This window comes from Dermacentor variabilis, chromosome 8 (assembly GCF_050947875.1).
Source record: "Dermacentor variabilis isolate Ectoservices chromosome 8, ASM5094787v1, whole genome shotgun sequence".
Taxonomy (NCBI): Eukaryota; Metazoa; Arthropoda; class Arachnida; order Ixodida; family Ixodidae; genus Dermacentor; species Dermacentor variabilis.
In genome coordinates this window covers 69851157-69873481 of record NC_134575.1, presented here as the reverse complement: position 1 = coordinate 69873481, position 22325 = coordinate 69851157, and the positions used below count along the sequence as shown (strand labels likewise).

General features: G+C 48.1%; 1 protein-coding gene across 1 annotated transcript in view; it reads left to right on the top strand.

Moving 5' to 3' along the window:
• Positions 1–22325, top strand: part of LOC142591089 (japanin-like) — a 95192-nt gene that overhangs the window by 57192 nt on the left and 15675 nt on the right. Inside the window, exon 6 of the mRNA XM_075703469.1 lies at positions 8576–8674. Coding sequence (XP_075559584.1) covers positions 8576–8674 — 99 coding nt within the window. The remainder of the gene's footprint in view (positions 1–8575; positions 8675–22325) is intronic.

The window sequence follows — 22325 nt, the reverse complement described above, 5'->3', positions numbered from 1 at the left end:
AATTGTAGGCGAACATGACATAAGGGAGCGCCGCATCCCAGTCCTTGTAGCCGGGTGAATCATATTTCCTTAGCATGTCAGTAATGGTCCGATTAAATCGCTCAGTAAGGCCGTTCGTCTGGGGATGATAAGAGGTAGCCAGTTTGTGCTCATTAGAGCATGAGCGTACGATCTCGGCGGTGACCTGGAAGAGGAAAGTGCGGTCGCGGTTGCTAAAGAGCTGTCGCGGGGCGCCATGTACAAAAAGGATATCCCGGAGTAGGAAATCTGTGACGCCGGTTGCGCAGATCGTGGGAAGTGCCCCAGTGATGGCATAGCGCGTCGCGTAATCAGTAACGACAGCGATCCACTTGTTGCCGGAGCTGGACTCGGGGACAGGGTCAAGGAGATCCAAACCAACGCGAAAGAATGTCTCAGGTGGAATGTCGATCGGCTATAAGTACCCGGTAGGAAGCGTTGCTGGGTTTTTGCGATGACAGGGCTTGCGTGCAGCTACATAGCGCCGTACAGAGCGTGCGAGGCCGGGAGAGCAGAAGCGGTGGCGCACGCGGCGCGGTCGTAAGTGCGAGCAAATACAAGGTGTCCGGCAGTTGGGGCATCATGAAGCGGAGGCGTTGAGGTACTACAAGGTGAAGCGGACAACCGTCAGCATTAAACCGGCGTGGGTGCAGTATTCCGTCGTTGAGAACGAACCACTGTAACGATGGATCAGTAGAAGCAGATTCCATTCGGTCAATGAGGGTCCTTACAGTAGCGTCATGGCGTTGCTTGTTGGGCATGTGCAAAAGCTGAGAATTTGAAAGAACACCTCTCGCAGCGTCCACGTAGGCGTTGACGGGCGTGCATACAGGGCAACGGGACGAGCAGTCGGCGTTCTTGTGGCGGCGACCAGACCTATACACCACGGAATAGGAATACTCTTGTAGTCGCAAAGCAAATCCTCCCAGCCTCCCTGTGCTATCGTTTCAGGACGAAAGCCAACAGAGAGCGTGGCGGTCCGTTACATTGGAAAAGGGCTTGCCTTATAAATAGGTGCGGAGTTTCGCCACTGCCCACAGCACGGCCAAACATTCGCTCTAGGTGATAGAGTAGTTCCACTTAACAAAGTGGTGGAAGTAAGAGCAAAGGTCCATAAAACATCGGACATCTTTTTCAGACCGTGAAACTGGGAACACTTTCAAGGCGCGAATTTTCTCTGGCTGCGGTCGCATGTCACTCGCATTGATGACATGTCCAAGAACACTAATCTCATGATCGCTGAAGTTACATTTCTTGGAGTCGAGCTGTAAAACTGCCTTGCGAAAAACAGCAAGTGCAGCTGAAAGCCGCTCAATGGGTATGCGGAATGAGGGCGAGCACGCAATAACATCCTGTAGGTAACAGAAACAAGTCGACCACTTGAATCCATAGAGCAATGAGTCGATCATACGCTCAAAAGTAGCCGGAGCGTTGCATAGCCCAAAAGGCATAACTTTGAAGTAGTAAAGACCATCAGGCGTTATAAAGGTGGTCTTTTGACGATCTAGATCATCGACTGCGATTTGAGCAATGTACGGACCGTAGGTCGATGTACGAAAAATACGGTGCCTCGTATAGGCAGTCGAGGGCGTCATCGATACGAAGTATTGGGTAGATGTCCTGCGTTATGCGGTTGAGGTGGCAGAAGACAGGGAATTGAGGGTGGCTCATTGATGTCTTTGGGTCGCATCTTGTCTACTTCCTTTTGATGACATGACGCTACGAAGCTGAAACTCAATAGGGTCACCGATGGATGGGTGGGTTATCACCTGTATGTATACGATGCTTGATAAGTGACGTCTGGCCCAAGGATCAGTTGTTCAGGTCGAATATATCCTTGTAGGAAAGCGATTGACTACAGAGCTGTTCAGTCTCCGCAGGAGTGAGATTCTGGGCGATCATTTTCCTAACATCCTTGTCAGTATATTTGGCAGACCGGAAAGGCTCATAGGAAGCATCGACGACAAAAGTCTCAATGCAAGAAACTTCTAAAGCAGTGAATGTAGCCAAGGTGACATCTTTAGGCAGAATGTCCCTAGAGAGCCCGAAATTCAACACAGGGATGTACGTGCCATTGTCTGTGACCCTGAGTATTGTATACGGGACAGTAACGCAGTATAGCAGAACGATGGCAGTTATGGGAGCGGAGATGTAATCATCATTGGAAACTGGCGTAGAAGGCGACATTTCAATGTATCTGTGGTGGAGCGCGAATAAAATCATCTGGCCTGAGGCAGATTATCGTTTGATGTTGGAGGAGCGTCCAGTAGAGGCAGTTCAAGAAACACAGTACTTGCGAAAAAAACGATGAGTGCTGATTGGGCGGAGATGAAGTCTAGGCCTTGGATGGGGTCATGGGGCACTGGAGAAGGACAGTGAAAAGGACCAGAGTATGGCGGCCAGAAATGCTCACAGATGCAGTACACATTCCGACCATGGTCACCGTGCTACCATCGGCGATTAGTGTGAACCGAGAAACGGCAGGCGTAAAAATTTTATTTAAATGGCGGCGTAGGCGGCTGGTCATAATCGATATGTGTGCTCCGGTATCTATGAGTGCTGTGATGGGTGTGTCATCAACTTGGACGTCAAGAAGGTTATGTCTCGTAAACAACGTGAAAGAAGATTTTGCGGAGAATCCGACATTGCAGCACCACCTCGAGGTGCCGCAACACCTAGTTTACCCGCTGTGATGGTCCTAGGTAGGTCGGCGACGCCGAGCGGTTAAGCTGGGGCGAACGTGGCTAGCGACGTTGAGGCGAGGGCGAGCGAGCATAGCGTCGAGTCGAGGTTGTGACGTCGGAAGCGTCGTAGAAGCGACGGGGTGAGAAAGTTCGGGGCGAAATTGAATTAATGAAGGTGTTTCGAGGAGGAGACGGCTAATTTCTGTGGCAGTTATGGGAAACGGGACCGATTCGGCCGCAGCAGAAACAGATCAGCCTGTCGTTAGGTGTATGCGACTCCGAGGGATTCCTTGCAGTGTAGGGATAACGGACACCGTGAGGTGGACTGCGATAGGACCAAGGCATAGAAGCAGGCCGGTTGTCACGGTTACTCAAAGAGCCGGGGCTGGGAAGACCAATTTAGCGATTTCCTGGCGAACCAAGGACTGGATCAGCGATATCGTCTCAGCAGTGTTGTTCCAAGACATCTGCTGAGGCGAGGTACGAAACGCTGCTTCGAGTTCGCCGAGTACAACTTGGGACACGTTTTCGCTTGGTGTTGTCGAGCTAGATTGGTCAGTGGGGTCGGTACAGGAAGAGGTCACTCCAGTATTTGGAAGCCATCTAAACTGAATGTATATACGGCGATTCTTAGGCCAGCTGAAAATGGCGCCATTCCTTCATGATGGCGTGAACCGTCGATAAGTTTCTGAAGACCACAAAATAGGATGCGTCGTCCACTATGTCTTTGATAATGTGTCCTTGTCAGCCACTGGCATTGATGTTTCGATTTTTTGACAGAGGGCTAGAACGTCCTGAATGTAGGAGACATACGACTTGGTAGCAGTTTGGGCAAACGTGGCGAGTTGTTGCTTGGCGGCTAGATGTTGACCGGTCGGATCGTCAAAAACGTCGGACAGCCTTTATTTGCACAAGAGCAGCTGCTTAGATCTTCCTCGTGTGTGTAAAACCACGTTCGCGCTGTTCCGTCGGTGTAGAGCACACTATTCGCCAGTATTACGGTTGAATACCACCAGCTCACCTTGCTGACGCGCTCATGAATCTTCAACTTTTCTTCTACGTCAACACCATCGAGGCCGGTGAATTTGCCGTGGTCTTGCGGCTCAGGTAGAGCAGTGTACTGGATATGCGTAGTCGGCATAGCGGCTGCAGATGCGGTGCCTTCCACTGCAAACATGGTCCCAGGCTCGGTGAGACGTCCGCTGCGGAGCTCCGTGGCGAAGACGCGTACCTCGCCCATCCACCCGAATGCCACAGGTATAAAATTATTTACACGATGCATTTACAAGGCATATACAAACAGCAGCCGAGAATCCCGTGAGGCTGCTGCCACCTCGTCATGTTCACCATCGACGACCTTGTTTTCTTTCCCCACCATGAGAATATTACGCCCTCGAGTAGGATTCCAAAGTTATTTTCAGATAACTATTCGAATCAACGCTCTCTCCCACCCACGCATTGAAGGCATTCACCCATTTTTACGGCTGGGTCCACTTCAGCAGAAGAGTCGGTGAACTCATACCCGCCTGCACTACAGCATGGTAGTCTTCTTCTCATTGTATATCCTGTTGGTGCCAGAACTGCTGTATGTCATCATAGTTGGTAAAATCTGGGGCATTATTACCACGTGCATGCTTTTCTCTTGTCTCACTGTGGCAGTGGGTGAAGTGATGTTCCTCTTGTAGCATGTGCGGATGCGTTGATGTTGCGTGCGTTTTCCCTTGAGCACAGGCCTACCTATAGTCATGAGTTTTGAGGCCATGGATACTGTCTCAGACATGTCGACATGGAGATTTTCATTCAAAGCATCCTGCAGCAACAGCAGAACGTACGCATTTGTACTACCCCAGTGCTGTATTTGCATCCGCTTGAAGAAATCAACTACCGTGCACACAACATTTCATGAACGTCGACATCTCGCAATATTGTAGTTTAGACAACACCGCGTTACCCAACTTATTCAAGTAAGTTGCGCTTATGACCTGATAACTATTAACCATATCTGCACGACACAACGCGTGCATGTCCATAGGATCAAGCTCATGAAACGCAATTGGTATATCGAAGAGATTCCGCCAGTGCGAGAAGGTGAGGTTCGAGAATATCAGATGCTCGAAGAGTGAGAAAGACGGCCGGTTGATCGAGCTGTCGCATCATTGCAAAATCCTCACGTTTCCGCTGCTGCCAGTAGTTTATTGCCTCACGAACGCCCTTCAAAGCCCTCGTCATTTTATACGGTGTTCTCAAAGATGGACGGTTGTTGATGCACTTCTAGGGTGATATCGTCGGCTTCAGACATTGTACGAAATGTAACAGGTAGGATACAACTCACCGAAAAAAAACGCAGAACTTGCTTCGCAGTGTACTAAACATGTTCGGCCTTGATACCTCGACGATCAGTGCGGTGTATTCCATTTCTAAGGAACGTGAAGAGGGCCAATTGCTCTGCGGGATAAGCGCGTAGAAGCTCTACGTAAAGACCCGTAGAATTCGAGGAAAGCAAACCTCTTTCACCATTAACAATGGAAAAGCTCTAATCAATATAGCAGACAAGTGTGCGCCAGTGTAATTGAAGAACCAGTCGTATTTTTAGTATACTGTGGCGCCGTTGCGTGTTTCAAGGTTAAACACGTTACGCCTGATGATCCAGGAAGTTATAATCGAAAATGAAACTTCCACTTTCACTGCAAGACCCACTACGGTGGCCTCGTGACGTTTTCGTAATTAAAATATACAGCGCGTTCTTACACTAATGCGAAACTGCCTCGCTGACTCTATTATCTACTTCTCTTTTAACTTACGAACACTGCGGAAGCGCGCGAAAGCATTACGTGTGTGCTGGGTTCTCGCAGCTGAGTTAAGCGTTGAAGCGAGTGGCAGCGCGAAGGTAAATTCGCTCGCCGCTGTGGCGCTTCCTGACTCCAGTGTTGACAGAGAGTGTGCGCGGTCATCGAGCGAGATGTGTTCGTGTTTGCTTGTGCGCGCGTGACAAGATGCTCTCTATTTATTTTGTTGGCGAATATATACAAGTCTGTAGAGCCGAGAAAGCTACTCTGGTGTACTCGTCTGTCTTTATGCTTCTTCGATACCTGTGTTGTATCGCAGTGTTCGTTTCTTTCTTATCGCTTTTCCTGTGGAAATATCTTTTGTACCACGAGTAGGGAGGCCAGTTAGGGGAATTTAAGGCGGCGCACCACCAGCTGTGCCTAAGGGTCAGGCCGGGCGACCGCGTTGTCGCCCGCCGTTTGTACTGGTGACAAAAGCGCCGTCTTCCGATATCCCCAAATGTTACATGAATGGTTCCCGACTGTTTTGCGCACTTTAACCTTTAAGACACCCATTATTCACTGGTATAGTTCTTCTAAAGCAAAACAGCTGTCTCCGTAGCTTTCAGCATGCTTTTTCAATTCGGTTTAGCGTTACTGCTTTAAGCAGACGGCTATTAAACAGCTGAAACTTGGCGGAACCCGCCGGCGATAGGGTGTGCATGTTTAAATCTGTGTGAGCTGATACGTTCTCGCTAAAGAAGAGTTGTGATTGGCCTTTTTGTTTGCTCTCTGGTGGGGTGTTGGGACGTTTCCCGAGGGGGCAGGACAGAGTTCGTACCAGAGACAGGGAAAGATAGGTCGCAGCGAATGCTCTTCATGTTTCATATTTAGGTACTGTAGATTGCTTAAATGTACGATTCGGGCGGAAAAATAATAAATAAACCAAATCAGAATATTGCCTACGAATCTTCTGTGTTCTAATCTCATCTGTTCTGTGCGGAAAAAGCAGCGACAACATTCTACGCTGCACTACCATCCTTGCAATGTATACCTGTTTACTAATTTGCTATCGGAATCGAGGTTTCGCCCATGGGCCAAAACTCCAACTTTTCCTGTATCGTTGACACAGGAAAATGCAGTTATTGTGTACAAAGACCACAATGCCCAGTGAAAACCATTTGATGTGCACTCAATACAAAGATTACTTTTACGTACGCCGTAAGCGTCCTTGCCCACCAAGAACTGCTTTTGTCTGGTACTTCTTTTGTGTAGTGTGCTTCGTACACTCTCAAAACGGTGAAATATTTTACACATTAACACATTATTTTGAAGCAGAATTATACGTAATAATGTGCCATTATACCAATCAGTCGATATGGGATGCCTGTCTGGCCCATATAAACAGGGAACTGTATAAATGAGAACCAATGCACGTTATTCTGCTTGGCCACTCACAAACGTGGTTTCGCTGTTGGCTCCACAGTTTAAAATTTTTAAAGGCCAAAGAGTTTCAAATAAACACTATACAATCTGATCTTGAGTCAATTGTCCATGCCAGATTGTTTCGCAGCCTTTGATGCACCCACGTGTGATCATCATATCTTGATGGCGCAGTGTGCTTACGATGGTATAAATGTTTACTTTGGATTTCAGCAAAAGGCTTTTGAAAAAGGCCATGCATTTATATGATTTTTTTTCACTAATACTTTGCATGTTGCGTATGAGCGCAGTGTAACTGGGATGAATATTATTTCAACGTATGAGTATATTTCCTCACATAAGCAACCTCATGGAAGGGTCCCGATGGCTATCAGCTAATATGCATTGGGCAATGACGCTCATTCAAATAGGTAACTATGGAAGAAGTAACTGACACACATCATTAAACATAACAACCATCGAACAAAGCGAATATGAGAACCACGTGGGATACCGTTCAACCGTCTTGGACCTGTTTTGTTTCATTGAGTAGGTGGAATACTAGCGCCGACCATGTACTCGAGTAATGAAAAAAATGTATTGCGAAAGCGTCCACAACATAGCTTAATACCAAATTAATAATCATTAACAAAATAAAGGAACATGACATTTCGAGCCTGCAAGTACAACTACCTATATTCAATGGTTTAAATGTTTATTCTACTTCCTAATAAGACCTAACCTATTATTTACTTTTATTTGGGCACACTCGTGCCATTTTATACGACAGCATCCGCAACTCAATACATGCGCTGTAGCTCGAGTTGGGGCACTGGAAGTTGCAATATGCATAACGTGGTTCAGAAGATATTGCGAAGCGAAATGAATGCTTTATCCCAGGGGAACAAAGAAGGGTCGTTATACTTGATGGAACATATTACAAGCATTGTTGTTAAGAATAGAAGCAGTATATGTGCAGTCGAACTTTATTTAAAATATAAATGAAACCTTAAGCTTGTGGCAAGGCGACGTTGCTATTTATTGGATGATGAATGGCAATTAACAGAACTACAAAACCAACTATGGAAAGAAGAATGATAGGTGTAGCGTTGAGGGATAAGAAAAGAGTAGATTAGGTGAGGAAACAAACGCGAGGTAATGATATCTTAGTTGAAATCAAGAAAAAGAAATGGGGGGGGGGCATGGGCAGGACGTGTAATGAGGAAGGAAGATAACCGATGGCCATTAAGGGTTACGGACGGAATTCCAAGGGAAGGGAAGCGTAGCACGGTGCGGCAAAAAGTTAAGTAGGCGGATGTGATTAAGATGGTTGCAAGGATAACATGGCCATAATTAGTACATGATCGGGGTAGTTGGAGAAACATGGAGAGGCCTATGCCCTGCAGTGGGCGTATCCAGGCTGCTGCTGCTGTTGCTGATGATGATGATGAAGCAGGAAAGTATGTAGAATGACGTAAATTAGTAGGTTGTCCTCTTCAGAGCACCAGGAGAGAACAAAAATGGAAATCATGACTACAACATATCCGTGCGGCGAGATGCGTCCTATGCATTCTTTTCTTTTATTGAAGAACCACATACATCATTAAATATTTCTCCTTGAAAGAAAACAAAAATGTACTGTATTTTTATCCGATATGAAAGAAATATCGCAATATGTATGTGCAGGCACTTTGGTGAATCTGACCGGCGCATTGCCAAGCTACAAAGTAATTCATTACGACAACGACACCATGATACTGGGTAATATATTCGCAACGATGGGGGGTAAGTGAATTTTATCTTCTACCATCAATTTCTTGTAATGAATGTGCCGTTGGCTGGATCACGTAATATATGCTCTATCTTGCATAGATAAGCGAAAAAAATAGAAGAAGCTCTGACGTTAGGTTTTTGAAGCCAGAAATGTAGCCATGTTGGTGTGCCGTCTTCCTTTCCGCCTCCAATCAACTCGCCAGAGCAGATAGGCGCGAGCTTTGAAGTTGCATTGCTACGAGCAACCGGAAGTATGTGCTACCGAAGCGCGTTAGAACAAAGCCTACAATAGTTCTGTAACAGTTTAGTGAGAGCGATTCGCTCCAGCACTTTTTTTGTTGCACGTTGACGAAGGCGATGACCACTCACGCCATAATCACTTTAGTGTCTCGGTTGCTAGCTGACATTCACACTCGCAGAACTTAATGACAGCTTTCAGGTCTACACACCCCGCTACACAGTCAGTTTGTCTCGCGAACAGAACAGAAAGGCACGGGTACAAAATCTTATCTCACTTTTCATAGGACGACAGCAGCAGTGAGGGTGTCCGAAGCGCCATTGCTATGGCAACGTTGACGTTTGGGGTACCAGATCCAGTGCTCCTTTGCCAAACACAGCACGTGACTTTCGCCACACTTTCTCCAACACATCCGTGCTGGCCGGAGCCTCTCCTACGCTTTCCTACCTCCCTATCTCTCTTGACAGGGATTGCGCCGACAGCATTCATCGGTGCAGCGAAGTACTGCATCTCGACACTAACTAGGACCCACGTTGAGCACTTCAGTAGTCTCAGCGTAGAGGAGGCTCCAACGCGGTGTAGGCCTGGTGCAGCTGGTGTAGGTCTTATGCTGAGGGGACTACGCAATTTCCGCATATGGTTTGCATTTCGCGTTCCATTAACCTGTGACCCCTCGTCTGCAATAGAGTGCAGCTTCAACATGCGTCAGAAGTGCTTACACGCCGCTCGTTCCTTCGCTTGCGATGGCACCGACTGAGAAAGCTGCTGCAGTGAGCGGCCCTAAATGACGACTACGTCAATTGGCAGATCTCGCATTCGTCAGGCGACGGACACGCCAGCGCGAATTAGAATGCCTTCAGGCATTTGCAGTGCATGCTCTAGACTCTCACTCGCATTGCTGTAGCTGATGGCATTGCTGCTCAACTGGCTGGCCAGGACACTACGGAGCCGGACCAAAGTGCTCCTAGCTTCGTCCATGCGACCAGACACCAGAACCTGACACTTGCAACACGGTCGCCGACCTGGAGATCGAGCGCCTTTCGCTGTAGTGGGCCGTGAGTTCACGAAGAAAACATGCAACAGTTTCTGTGAAGAGGAGAAGCTAGGTGGCGTCGACCAGTCAAGTTGTTTCGCATCAAGCTCCGACATGTCATGCGTTTGGTTGGTTTTCCCGCTACCAGCCTATCGACGACATTATCCTTGGGTAGAGCTTGGCTCAAGAAACAGCTTGATGCCCTACACTTCACAAGCGAGAAGATTTTCTGGATTCACGAATTTTTTTGCGCGCCCACGCCGCTACGCCTAATGCTGGAGCTGAGACGCAATCCTCGAACCTTAATTTCCCCCCCCCTACCGTCGACAGCAGTCTCGCGCCAACGTGTGCGGTTGCGTGGCACGAGCTGTCACGTGCCGTAGGCGCCTACGTCATAACTGCGGTCCACACAGTCATAATTGGGCCTCAGAGGGATGTGCACCTCCCTCAACAGAAATTGCACATCTTACAGCGTGCGAGGTAACAAGCCTTCCTCATCCTATATGAGGCCCTGGATCTCTCACTGCATATCAATTCACGAAGCAATGTAATCGTGATCAAGACCCCAAGTTCAATAGCAGCGGAGAAAATGGCTGCCATGTCTCAACTCGCTCTTAGGCCAACTACGCACATTGTCCCAGCATACATAATCGCACCGACCAACTGCTGCAGCGAGGTTATCCACGGAGTGGACGCCGGCACTTCTTCGGAGCACCTGCTGCAGAACTTGGACACTTTTGGACCCACCATACTAGCCGCCTGGATGATGGGCCGTTCAGAGACTGTTATTATTACATTTGAAAGAAGCATTGTCCCAAGCAAAGTCTTCTATCATCGAGCGATGTTCCGATGTTTGCCCCACCACCCCGAAGCGTTGTTCTATTCCTTATGCCTGATATTGAATCATCGTGCTGACAATCTCCCCAACAAATCAACGGTTACCTGATGTCCTGACTGCACGAGACAACTGAAGCAAGGCGAAGAAGACCAATGCTTTCTCCTCTGCCTGCACTGCGATGGAGACCATAGAACCAACGATCCCAGCTGCCAAATGAAAAGGCAAAAAGACCATAACAAAACAGAACAAGCCTACCTACAACGCATCAAACTGCGCAACCAGCAGCCGCCGGCACTCGGTTCCAGCTCACCCAACACCGCAAGCTCGACCGATAACCATCGCGAATGCCCTGCATTATTATCGCAGGGACAGCAAATGCAAACAACGCAGATGCAACAGCCCCAGAAGAAGCAAGAAGACATGCGACCTTACGTATCGCTCTTGCAGCCGACCACATCGGCGAGGGCTACACAGAGAGCGCAACGACAGGCATCGTGCGAAAGCTCTGCGCTAGCCCCACGGTCTGGCATAACAGAAGCACAGAAGGCGCCTGGTAAGCGAAGCAGTCCTATCATCGCACAAGCTCATCCTTCGATACACTAACCTCAGAAGCACATTCTACTATTGCCATTTCACATCAACATGTGCATCAGCAACACATCACATGCGCATTCCAACAATACATCTTCAACGCTCGATTCCCGTCTAATCAAATCAGAGACCCCGTTAGCACGCTTTGAATGTGTGGAAAAGAAACTCAACCGCCTCACCCACATTGCCGAAAAACTTGCCTCACCCTACGAACGTCACGAAACACGCCTAACCGTGCTAGAACAACGTAGACCGCATGCTGAAGCGCCTTCTCCCGGATGAAGATCTTAGCTGCGAAGACATGGGCCACATTTCTCATTCGCAAAAGAGACAACTTCGTCTTGATCCAATCGACACTTCGAGCACCCATCCTAAGACCGCAAAGGTTGGTAATCCATGACACATGTAAGGAAGGGAAACTTGCGTTTGGCAGTGGAAATATCGCGGTTTCAGTAACAAAAAAACACTAATGATTCGATACTTCCTAAAATCGAAACATCCACCACATGTGTTCCTTCTGCAAGAAACATAGCAATAACAGAACACACCCGGATACAAAGCTGCACACTCAGCACCCAACCAACACCACCAGCCATTAATTTCGACGTACGTAAAACATAACATTAAAAACAACATGCAGGTAGCACCAGACTGCTTAGCAATGTATGCCTTAATAACTACAATATTGCTACACGTCTGTGATATTTGCTTGTTTCAACGAGGCACGTGGGAGCAATCACTCGAGAAAAGAGCAGGAAGAACAAACTGGGCTCCCGCTGCGAATCGAACTGGTGAGCGCTGCAGTCGTTGTTGTAAATACAACCTGTAAATAGTTGCTCGTCTTCGCGCAACATAGTGGTGGAGGTGCGGCGTATATCCTGAAAGGCATCGCGGATGACGCCTTGAATTTGCTCGTCCATAACGACGTTTCTACCGTCGACGCCATCGTAAAAGATTGCCGCCGCTGCGAGGAAGCCAAAAGCCGCCACGTCATCCCACATTTTTCCGGCTCCCAAACACCCCTGCCACGTCCTCTTGCGCGCTCTTACCGCCACGCGACCATTTCAAGAGAACGTCACCCGTATCTTTTGTCGTGAGATTGAAGCGGCGAGTCTCGCCCCCTTCATCCACGCCCCATGAAGGTACCTTTGACCAAGCGGCCCCCACTATTTCCGTTATCCACGCAGTTGTGCGGCAAAAAATTGCAAACCTTTGAATCCCTACCGCCTGCGGTCTGCCGACCTGATTCGGCAACCATTCCCATGTCCACAACATATAATGACAAGTATTTCGCTCCCAGACGACGCAAACCTGCTGAATGGCGAACCTCAGACGACAAACCGATATGCTTCCGCTGCCACCGTGTTGGTCATGTATCCCGCCACTGCCGCACCACGTGGATGCCGCCGTATTGGAGCTCATTCCCTGCTCCTCACCCACACGCCCACGCTCGCCGGTTTTCACCTCGCCGTCTTTACCCTACTTCTGATGCCCCTGACAGCCGCTGCTCCGTGCGATCGCCGTCGCCGCAACGCCGTCGCTCCCCGTCACCCCAACCTCGCCGCTTTTCCTCGCTAGCCGACGGACGGAAAACTAGGTCATGCAGCTCTTGGTGGTAGTGTTGCATAATGTTCGTCCTGTCCATATCCCCCATTGACGCTCCTCACCAACACGAACCTCATTGAAGCAGACGTAGATGGTTTTCCGTTGACGGCATTAATTGATACTGGAGCCCAAATGTCCACAATGAGCACTACCCTATGTCGTCGCCTTAAAAAAGTTGTTACGCCTGCCATCACTCAAGCCGTACGCGTCGCCACCAGCGCCACTGTTGCCGTCCGGCGCATGTGCACTGCTCGTAGAGGAATTGCTGGCCTCCAAGTTCCAGTCCTGTTCACCGTGCTGACCAGCTGCCCTCATAACCTAATCTTCAGGCTCGACTTTCTGACGACGCATTCTGCCTTCATCAACCGTACGCTGTGCCTATAGCTCCCTCTTCTTTCATTCGCCCCGAACAACCGAACACCCTCTGCACTACAGCGCTTGTTCGCTTATCTCCGAAATCTCTAACCTTCGTCGAATTGGCCTCAACAGCTACCGTACCTGATGGCGACTATGTCGTCTCACCTATTCGTGATGTCCTACTGGCGCTCGACAACTCTGTGCCACACTCCGTCGTAACCCTTGCCCCTAATAGGATATCTCTCCCCGTTATCAATTTTGGCTTGACGAAGCAAGTGTTATCTGAAGGCGTAGTGGTGTCGACGCTCCGGTCAGTGACAGACGACCACGTCATTGCTTTGCAGCCGAAGCGTCTCCAGGTCCTCTTGATTACCCGCAGGGTGCCTTGAAGCTCGACGGCCCATTACACCCCATGCTCGCTCCGGACCTCGCACCTCACCAAGCTGCCTCCCTAAATCGCCTTTTGCTTTCCTACCGTGACATATTTGACACTGACAATATACCACTTGGTCAGACATCCGTTGTTAAGCATCGGATAAAGACTGGTGATGCTGTTCCCATTCACCGCTGACCATAACGCATGTCCACGGCAGAGCGGCAAGTTTTCAGCAGGAAGTCAATAAGATGCCCGCCAGAGGCATAGATAAGCCTTCGTCGAGTCCTTGGGCGTCGCCAGTCGTGCGCGTAAAAAAGAAAGATGGCACGTGGCGTTTCTGCGTTGATTACCGCAACCTAAACCGAATTACTTAAAAGGATGTTTACTCATTACCACGGGTCAATGACGCTCTTGATTGTCTTCAAGGTGCCAAATACTTTTCGTCCTGGTTATCTTTCGATCTGGTTATTGGCAGATTTTCGTCCTTGAGCAATACCAAGAAAAGAACGCTTTCGTCACTCCAGATGGCCACTACCACTTCAAGGTTATGGCGTTCGTTTTATGCAATGCCCCCGCCACGTTTGAACGTATGATCGACTCTCTGCTTCAAGGTTCCAAATGGCCAACTTGCCTTTGTTACCTCGACAATGTCGTCGTGTTTTCTCCTGCATTCGACGTGCATCTAGTGCTCGTCGCAGCAATTCTTAACGTCTTCCGAAAGGCTGGGCTCCAATTGAACTGATTGAAGTGGCATTTCGGGCTCCGACAGAGGGCAGTGCTAGGACATCTCGTCTAAAGCCCCTTGATACTGAAAGTAGCGCCATTCTGTGAACTTTGCCGCCGCGCCGCCAACCCTCGCACATCCTCCTCGCCCGCCTCTCCACTCGGCGCTTTTCTGACCGATGATTGGCCGCTCCGGCCGGCCCCAGCCGTCGCCTTGGAAACGCGCGCGAAAGCGTCGCTTTGCTTGTGTTGTTGTTTTTCTTCTTCGCCATGGGCAGGCCGTGTTCCTTTATTCAGCTAATTCGAACTCTGCATTTCGCACCGCGTTATGCCGGGTTGCTGCGCATTTCAGTGCACAAGCCGGCGTGAAAAAATAGCTTCATGCTTTTCACGATTCCTCGAGGGAAGAACGACATCAGCCGCAGAATAAAGTGGATTCACAACATCGGACGCATATCGTCTGGAGAATAACACCATGCAATGTTTCATGTTACTGGGTTCGAGCTTATGCTACTTCTAACCGGCGGTTTATATAAATATTTTTATTTTCCGAAGTGTGTGCCATCCTGTATGTTTTGGGTGTTTTCCGTGTAACGTTTCAGGAGTCACCTGCAATAAAAATTGCATCTGGCCAGATATGTGCTGGCGTGTCACAGTGGCTGTGTATTCTATGCTCCAGACCTGTACTCTGCGTCTGAAATTTGTGTTGGGGTGGCGCGATGTTTTCAGTAAGTAGCTGAAAAAACTGGCAAAACCCTGCATGCCGCCCTCTCAGATCTATGGTAATGGCTGCGGCTGGCAGCTTTTCCAGCTCTTACGAAACAGCTTTATTGGCAAATTGCAAAAGGAATGACATCTGGGAGAGTCATTAATGCCACAGATTGGAAGAATAATGTGCAAAGGAGGACCAAAACTTCGCGCAAATAAGCTTTGAGCATCTTCTTGCCTGCTATGGATCTTTAGAGCGATGAAGGCCTTTGTGTGACCGCCGCGACTGTGAAAGTCTACCGCGTTTCCGAGGTCTAGCGGCACGTGAGGAGCCAGTCAGCAGAGATGCCTTTTAAGGCTGACTTTCATTCGCCATAGGTGAAATCGTTACAATTTATATTTAGTTATGCTATCAAAATAACGTCAGGTTCTTAAGCTCTGTGTTTCTAAAATAGTACGAATTGTTTCCTTGAAACCGATCCAGTCACAGAAGGGCTAAATCCTATCTTATCGTCCTTTACAGCGCTGAATATTGCATCACCACGGGCGTCTGAAGCACTAATTGAATGCATTCGATGGGCTACACTGAATAAGTCACAGAGACAGCATCCCCTTCCCATCTCTTAATCTAGTCGTCCGTTGCCGTCAGCAATCATTCATAAATTTCAAGCCAACCCTTGGCTACGCTCACTTCTACAGTAGTCAATAAAAATATATCTCTCTTGAGAGCACGAAAAACTAGAAAAAAATTGTTCTCTTTCAAGCAGGAATGAAATTTCTATAGCGCAGGTATTAAATGCGCGGCATATGCATTACACCGAGGCCCCGAGCCTTTTAGGACTGAACCCCTCCCACCCTGCCCCCCCCCCAAAAAAAAATCCATAATCACGTTATAGCAAATTTCGCATCATTTTTGCGGCCACTGTCCTGCTTCTGAAGCTTCACGCACGCAATGACGTCCAACTAAATTACCGCAATCTCTGCCTGGCTCGACTGCAAAAATATAGTGTCATAAAAAGTACATCCGAGAAAATGCAGCACTAGTTGAAATTGCATTTAATTGCATTCACTGTGTCGAAAAATATTAAAGAATGTACAAATTTAAATTAAATACTGCGCTAATTAAAGCTCTGCTCTGTTGAAGTGACCGCTGAGCACGAGGTCGCGGGATCGAATCCCGGCCACGGCGGCCGCATTTCGATGGGGGCGAAATGCGAAAACACCCGTGTGCTTAGATTTAGGTGCACGTTAAAGAACCCCAGGTGGTCAAAATTTCCGGAGTCCTCCACTACGGCGTGCCTCATAATCAGAAAGTGGTTTTGGCACGTAAAACCCCAAATATTATTATGTTGAAGTGACCAGTATAAAGATATCAAAGCCAATGTGGGCTATATACAATACGCTGCGATTGTTAATTCATGCCGCAAACGCGCACGTTTAGCGCTTTCATTGCTCAAACGAGAAGGTGATAAATGTGGGTCATGGTAGAGTCAAGCACGTTGCATCCCTATCTAGTGCTTTCGCTTAATAATAGAGCGAGAAAAAAATCCCGAAGTTAGGTGCGATCACGGGTGCCAGCTGATGCATCAAGCCGGCGAGCGCGCGATGGCCTGCGAAGCGTGCCGTGCGCAGCGCGCACAGCCGGCGGGCGAGGAGAATCGAGGAGGAAAGCGCGGGAGTGGAGGAGAGTGTCGCTACTTTCAAATTATTAAGGGGCTTTAATCTCGTCAATACTTCCGGAGTACAACCCGACCTGGAGAGAGAGAGAGAGAGAAAGCAAGGGTAGGAAAGGCAGGGAGGTCAACCAGAACAGCATCCGGTTTGCTACCCTACACTGGGGGTGGGGTAAAGGGGAATAGAAAGAGGAAGAAGGGGAGGCCCTGCCTGGAGAAGTTTCAAACGGTAACGGCTTTTCCTGTACCTCAGTATGTCAAAGACGTCCGCAGTTTCGTGGGGTGCTCTTCTTATTTGTAACGGTTCGTGAAAGATTTCGCAGCAATCGCTCGACCACTGACAACTTCTGAAGAAAGACGCACCTTTTATGTGAGGTTCCACTCAGGCTGCCGCGTTCTCACGCCTTATCACGATTCTCACGAATCCGCCGGTCTTGGCCCCCTTTGTGCCGCCCGCACCTACAGAGGTCCGAACCGATGCCAGTGGTTGTGGCATTCGCGCCGGCTTATGGCAACGCCAAAACGGACTGGCCTACTGGCCGGCTAGGTCATTGTGCCCTCCGACTGCAAGAATATCCCTACACAGTGACTTACAAGTTTGGACGCCAACATTAGGATGCAGATTGCCTCTCTTGCTACCCATTCGACGACACGACCTCTACGTCTGATACTGACACCGACGCCTCTCTTCTCTCTGTTTTTCCACTGCTCTATGTCGCCGACGAGCAGCACGTTTCAATCGACGAGGAGCATCTCAATCGCACTCTCACAGACATGCTCGCGAAATATGGCTCTTCAGACCACACCGACTACCACTGACCACACTCGCTCTACAATTTGTCACATTTGTCTATGATTCCTGGCGCCACAACACAGCCGGTTATTTCCTATTTTCCCTTTTGTTCGGCCGAAAACCAGCGCTGCCCCTCGACACAAACCATCCTGGTCACGCGGCACGGACCAGTGAATATGCATTCGACGCGATCGCCCGCTCTTCCTAGGGAAGGGAAATCCCGCGACCACTTTCTGAAATCCCAAGACAGTCAAAGGCGTTTGTACGGCTACGACACCGAGACGTGCAGTTCCCGCCTGGTTCTTTGTTGCTTCTATGGTTTCCTTCGCGTCAGGTAGGCCTGTGAGAAAAACTGCTGTCTCGTTACACAGGCCGATACCCAATGCTTTGTGCCGTGACTCCCGTCACCTACGAGATCGCTTCTGACGCCCCATCTGCTTCCCATTCCAGTGATAACGTGAACGTTAAACGGCTGTAGCAGTATCACCCTCCCAGTGATGACATTTAGGGGCTCCGGGACGTCGCTTCTGCGCCGGGGGATTATGCTACACGCGTGTGATAGTTGCTTGTTTGAACGTGGCGCGTGGGAGCCATCACTCGAGAAAAGAGGAGGCAGAAAAAACTGGGCTCGCGCTGCGAATCTAACCGGCCAGCGCTGTTACCGCTGTTATAAATATAACCTGTAAATATTTGCTCGTCTACTGACTCGTCCTTCGCGTAACAATATAACCGGACACCACCAAAAATCCACCTACAACCTTAGTCACATCTTCCAGCACGCCAAAAAGGTTATGCACATGGCATTTACATCATGGGAGACTTCAATGCGCCCAACACATCATGGAGCTACAAGGCGAAAACGAAAATTCGTGGGTTGCTGGAAGACATAATAAACAAATTTCAGTACACAGTTCTCAACACTCAGGGAGTAACAACTCGCACATGGACGCCAAATCATACTCCTACTACGCCGGACATCGTGTTGGACAAAGGTGAATATGCTACGAGCTGAAAGAAAAGCCACGAGAACCTTAGTAAGGATCACGACATAATAAGCTTGACTACACACAAGACGCATCGAAAGCGCCGCGCTAAAGTCACCTCCACAAATTGGGACACATTCCGGAAACTGAGACAGAATATCAGTCACACAGGGACCGACTTGGGCACATGGGCTAAAGACCTTATATACGTATAAAATATAATGTATTAAGGACTTACGTAAGGACTAATATATATTACTATATATTAAGGACCCCAGTCTTTACTGGGGTCCTTATATCGCAGTATAAGGCCATATATGAACCCATATATAACATTATATGGCCTTATTTGTGCACTCATATGTCCAAACATGGCCACATATAACACATACAAGGGCCATATTTGACATTATCGTAAGGGTATAGTGCAATGCCCGGCCGGTTCGTGGTGAAGGTGCAGTTCCCCATTAAACGGCCCCCATACACAGCTTCGCTGGTCATCCTTGTTTGCAGAGTGGAAGGGCACCGGGTTTTCTCATTTGAGCTGCTTCTGCGCCGCGCGTTCTTCAGCAGTGAGGCTCCTCCGAATGCTTTTGACGTTCCCCAAGATACTTTGAATTTGGCAACGAGCCAAGTTTACCCGAGCTGTATTCTGGATATACCGCAACTTCTTTTCAACATCCTCGATGATATCACGTTTCAGCACTTTATGTGGGGAAATTGCGATGTCCAGACCCTTTGACAAAAGACTCATGTGGTTGTCCGATAGACGTACCGAGGAAATGTTATGCACCGCTTTTGAACTGACACGTTCTGCCTGACGGCGAGGTAGCCAGCGGGTAAGCTTCTGGCGAGAGAGACACAACTGCAATTTAAAAAGAGGCACGTGCTTGTCAGCGGAAGATAGAGTGATATTGCTGTGGTTCTGCTTAAACCAAACCTACATTAGTTTCGCCAACACTATTCATCATGAAAATGAAAGGTGCAATATCGGAAGCCCTGTTTCCATTATCGGGGCTAATCTAGTGATGGAGCTCGTCGACTAACACGTAATGAACTCACTATCATTTTGGATGAAACTGTATATTAGGTACGTGGCGGACCCTCTTGTAATTTTGAAAAGGGCGAACCTGGTCGCTTTCCCCACAGTACTGTGCAGTGTACACCACGTCTCTCAGTTCACGTACGAAGCAGGGAGATAATATCTCGCCTTTTCTGGATCTGCTTGTACGCCGGGTCAGTAATGGCAGTGTGGAAACGACATTGTACCGTAAGCAGCCTGACAACCATATCGTTTTATTCATTGAGTCGTATCAATTGACCAAACACCAACGCTCCATGGTAGGAATTTTTTGTCATGCTGTGACCCAGTGTGCTCGTGCAAACAGCTGCGGCTACAAGAAATGGAAAATGTATTTGATGCATTAAAACAGCGCCGTTGTCCCAAGAAATTTATTAACGGAACCCCCAAGCAAGCGTAGGAGAAGAGACAGAAAGTGAGAGAAACATAAACAAGAGATGCGTCGAACTGCACCACTAAAGTATCGCAGGTAGAAAAGGATGGCCCAATTAAACTAACTGAAAAAGGCCTAGTGCCAATAGATACCTTTGAAAGAGAAGAATAGAACAAAAATAACGGAGAAAAAATTTAGATCGAAGAAGGAAAGGTTAGAAAAGGAAAAAGAAGAAATAAAATGAAGGAAGGTTATTGGGCTGTGGGAATGGGTTACATAGAGGTCTAGCTAAAGAATAAAGCAGGGAAAGAGTTTGTATCAGCATCAGCGGCCACAGCGAAGCACAGCCAAGGCTAGAGGCTGGTTGCGGACTTTTATTATTAACACAAGGTATACCTTTTCACAAAATCCAAAGAATAAATTTAGAAACTCCTCTTGACTGACAGTGTACTCTTCTGTTATGCTTACCATGTTGTGTTGTGTTTCTTCAATTCTATGATCATGGCCATGTCTTCTTATTTCTTGACTCTTCAATTTTCCAGCTTGATATACAACAAAATTGAATTTTATTTGAAAAAGTGATAGATTTAAAATAAGTATATGAGTAACAGTATTATGCACGTAATTCTGACCTGAAATACGTATATCGGTAATGTGTTGTGTTCGGTATGAAACTCTGCCTTGAGGTACAATAAGATATAATAAAATAATGCCGTGGAGTAACTTTTAAATTTATTGTCGGTTGTTGCTACTTTTGCGGGTTTGCTTTTAACAATGACATATAAATGCTTTTAGGCTTCATGAAGGAGTGTGCGCGTAGTCGAGTGCCGGGGGATAACCCTCCACCATGGACATTCTGCCTTCAACTTAAGCAAACTTGAAAAACTTTACGGCGTACATCAGCTCCCCACTTACCCCGTGCGCGATTCGGTTCTCCTCGAAGCGTCTTCCTCCTTCAGGCGCTCGCTTCCCCTGCTGTGACACACATAATATGACCTATTTAGGAGACAGTAAGGGTACACTGACGCGTAAAATTCGCACAGGACCAGAAAATCTACAACCAAGAAGCTGCAGGAATTCTTAGAATTGTCTACTAAAGCGTAAGAATTGTTTCCCTCGGCTGTTACTAGGTCTTTCCATAGTATGGGTCACGTGTTTTTTCTAGCTGACACGTATATATGCATGGCCTTTCCGGTGGCAATGTATGCTTAGGCTTTAGTAGACAACTGTAACAATTCGTGTTCGCATCTGACCCCTTCAATGCAATCATACCGATTGAGCCAGAACGCCGCCGGGAACGAGCGTGCTTCGACGGAGCAGAGCGGTCGAAACGAAAGACCAGCTGCCAATGTAGCGCGCGAGCCATTGTAACGACGCCATGTCGCCATTGCTGTCGGTCTCATAAGCTAGTTTTATGCGCACGTCCTTGTCCCAGCAAGCTCTCGCCTGCGGGGACAAGGACGTGCACTTCGGTAAGGCTGAACGAAAACGCGCGAAGCACCTCAGCACGCCTGCTTGCCCATGCGGTGTTCACTCTAAGGACGCTCAACAGCGTACAATTGGACGTTGGACGAACTCAAAATTTCTAGTTTTCCCACCTCCAAATTTAAGTAGGTCCAACCCGAAATTTCTAGTTCGCCAAACCCCGCATTTTATTTGTGCCAACCGAAATTTCAAGTAGGCCGTCGGCGTAATTGAAGCCGACCCTCTCCTAAGTTTTGGTTCCCCCACATGCAAATTTCAAGTTAGCCCAAACCCAAATATCAAGTTGGGCCAGTCCGAAATTTACCTTGGCCCACCCAAACATTTCATGCAAGCCCACCCTCAAATTTAAATTGACCCACCCGATATTTCAAGTCAGCCCACCCCAAAACTTAAGTTGTCCCACTCCAAAATGAATGTACGACCATCATCACTTCAAGTTGGCTCAATCGCTCATATTCTGTAAACCGTAGAAACCGTAGAACCGTCGCCGTAGAATTCTCCCCCGAAAGAAGTTCCTTCAATAATAAATTCCACTTAAATAATGTTTTCGTGAATTGTCACATCAAATTTCTGCATGCCCATGTAAAATATCAAATTGGCCTGCCCCCAAATTTTAGGTTAGCCAGCCCAATAATTTTAGCTGGCCCACCCACAGTTAAGGTTGGTCCCATCGCTAATGTAAGTTGGCCCAACCCCAAATTCCAGTTGGGCCTACTATAAGTTTCCCGATGCATTTCCTAAGGAGCTCCATGTTTCCCTATGAGTATTATCTTCTTTTATTTTTTGCTGTAAATTTTGCAGAGTGC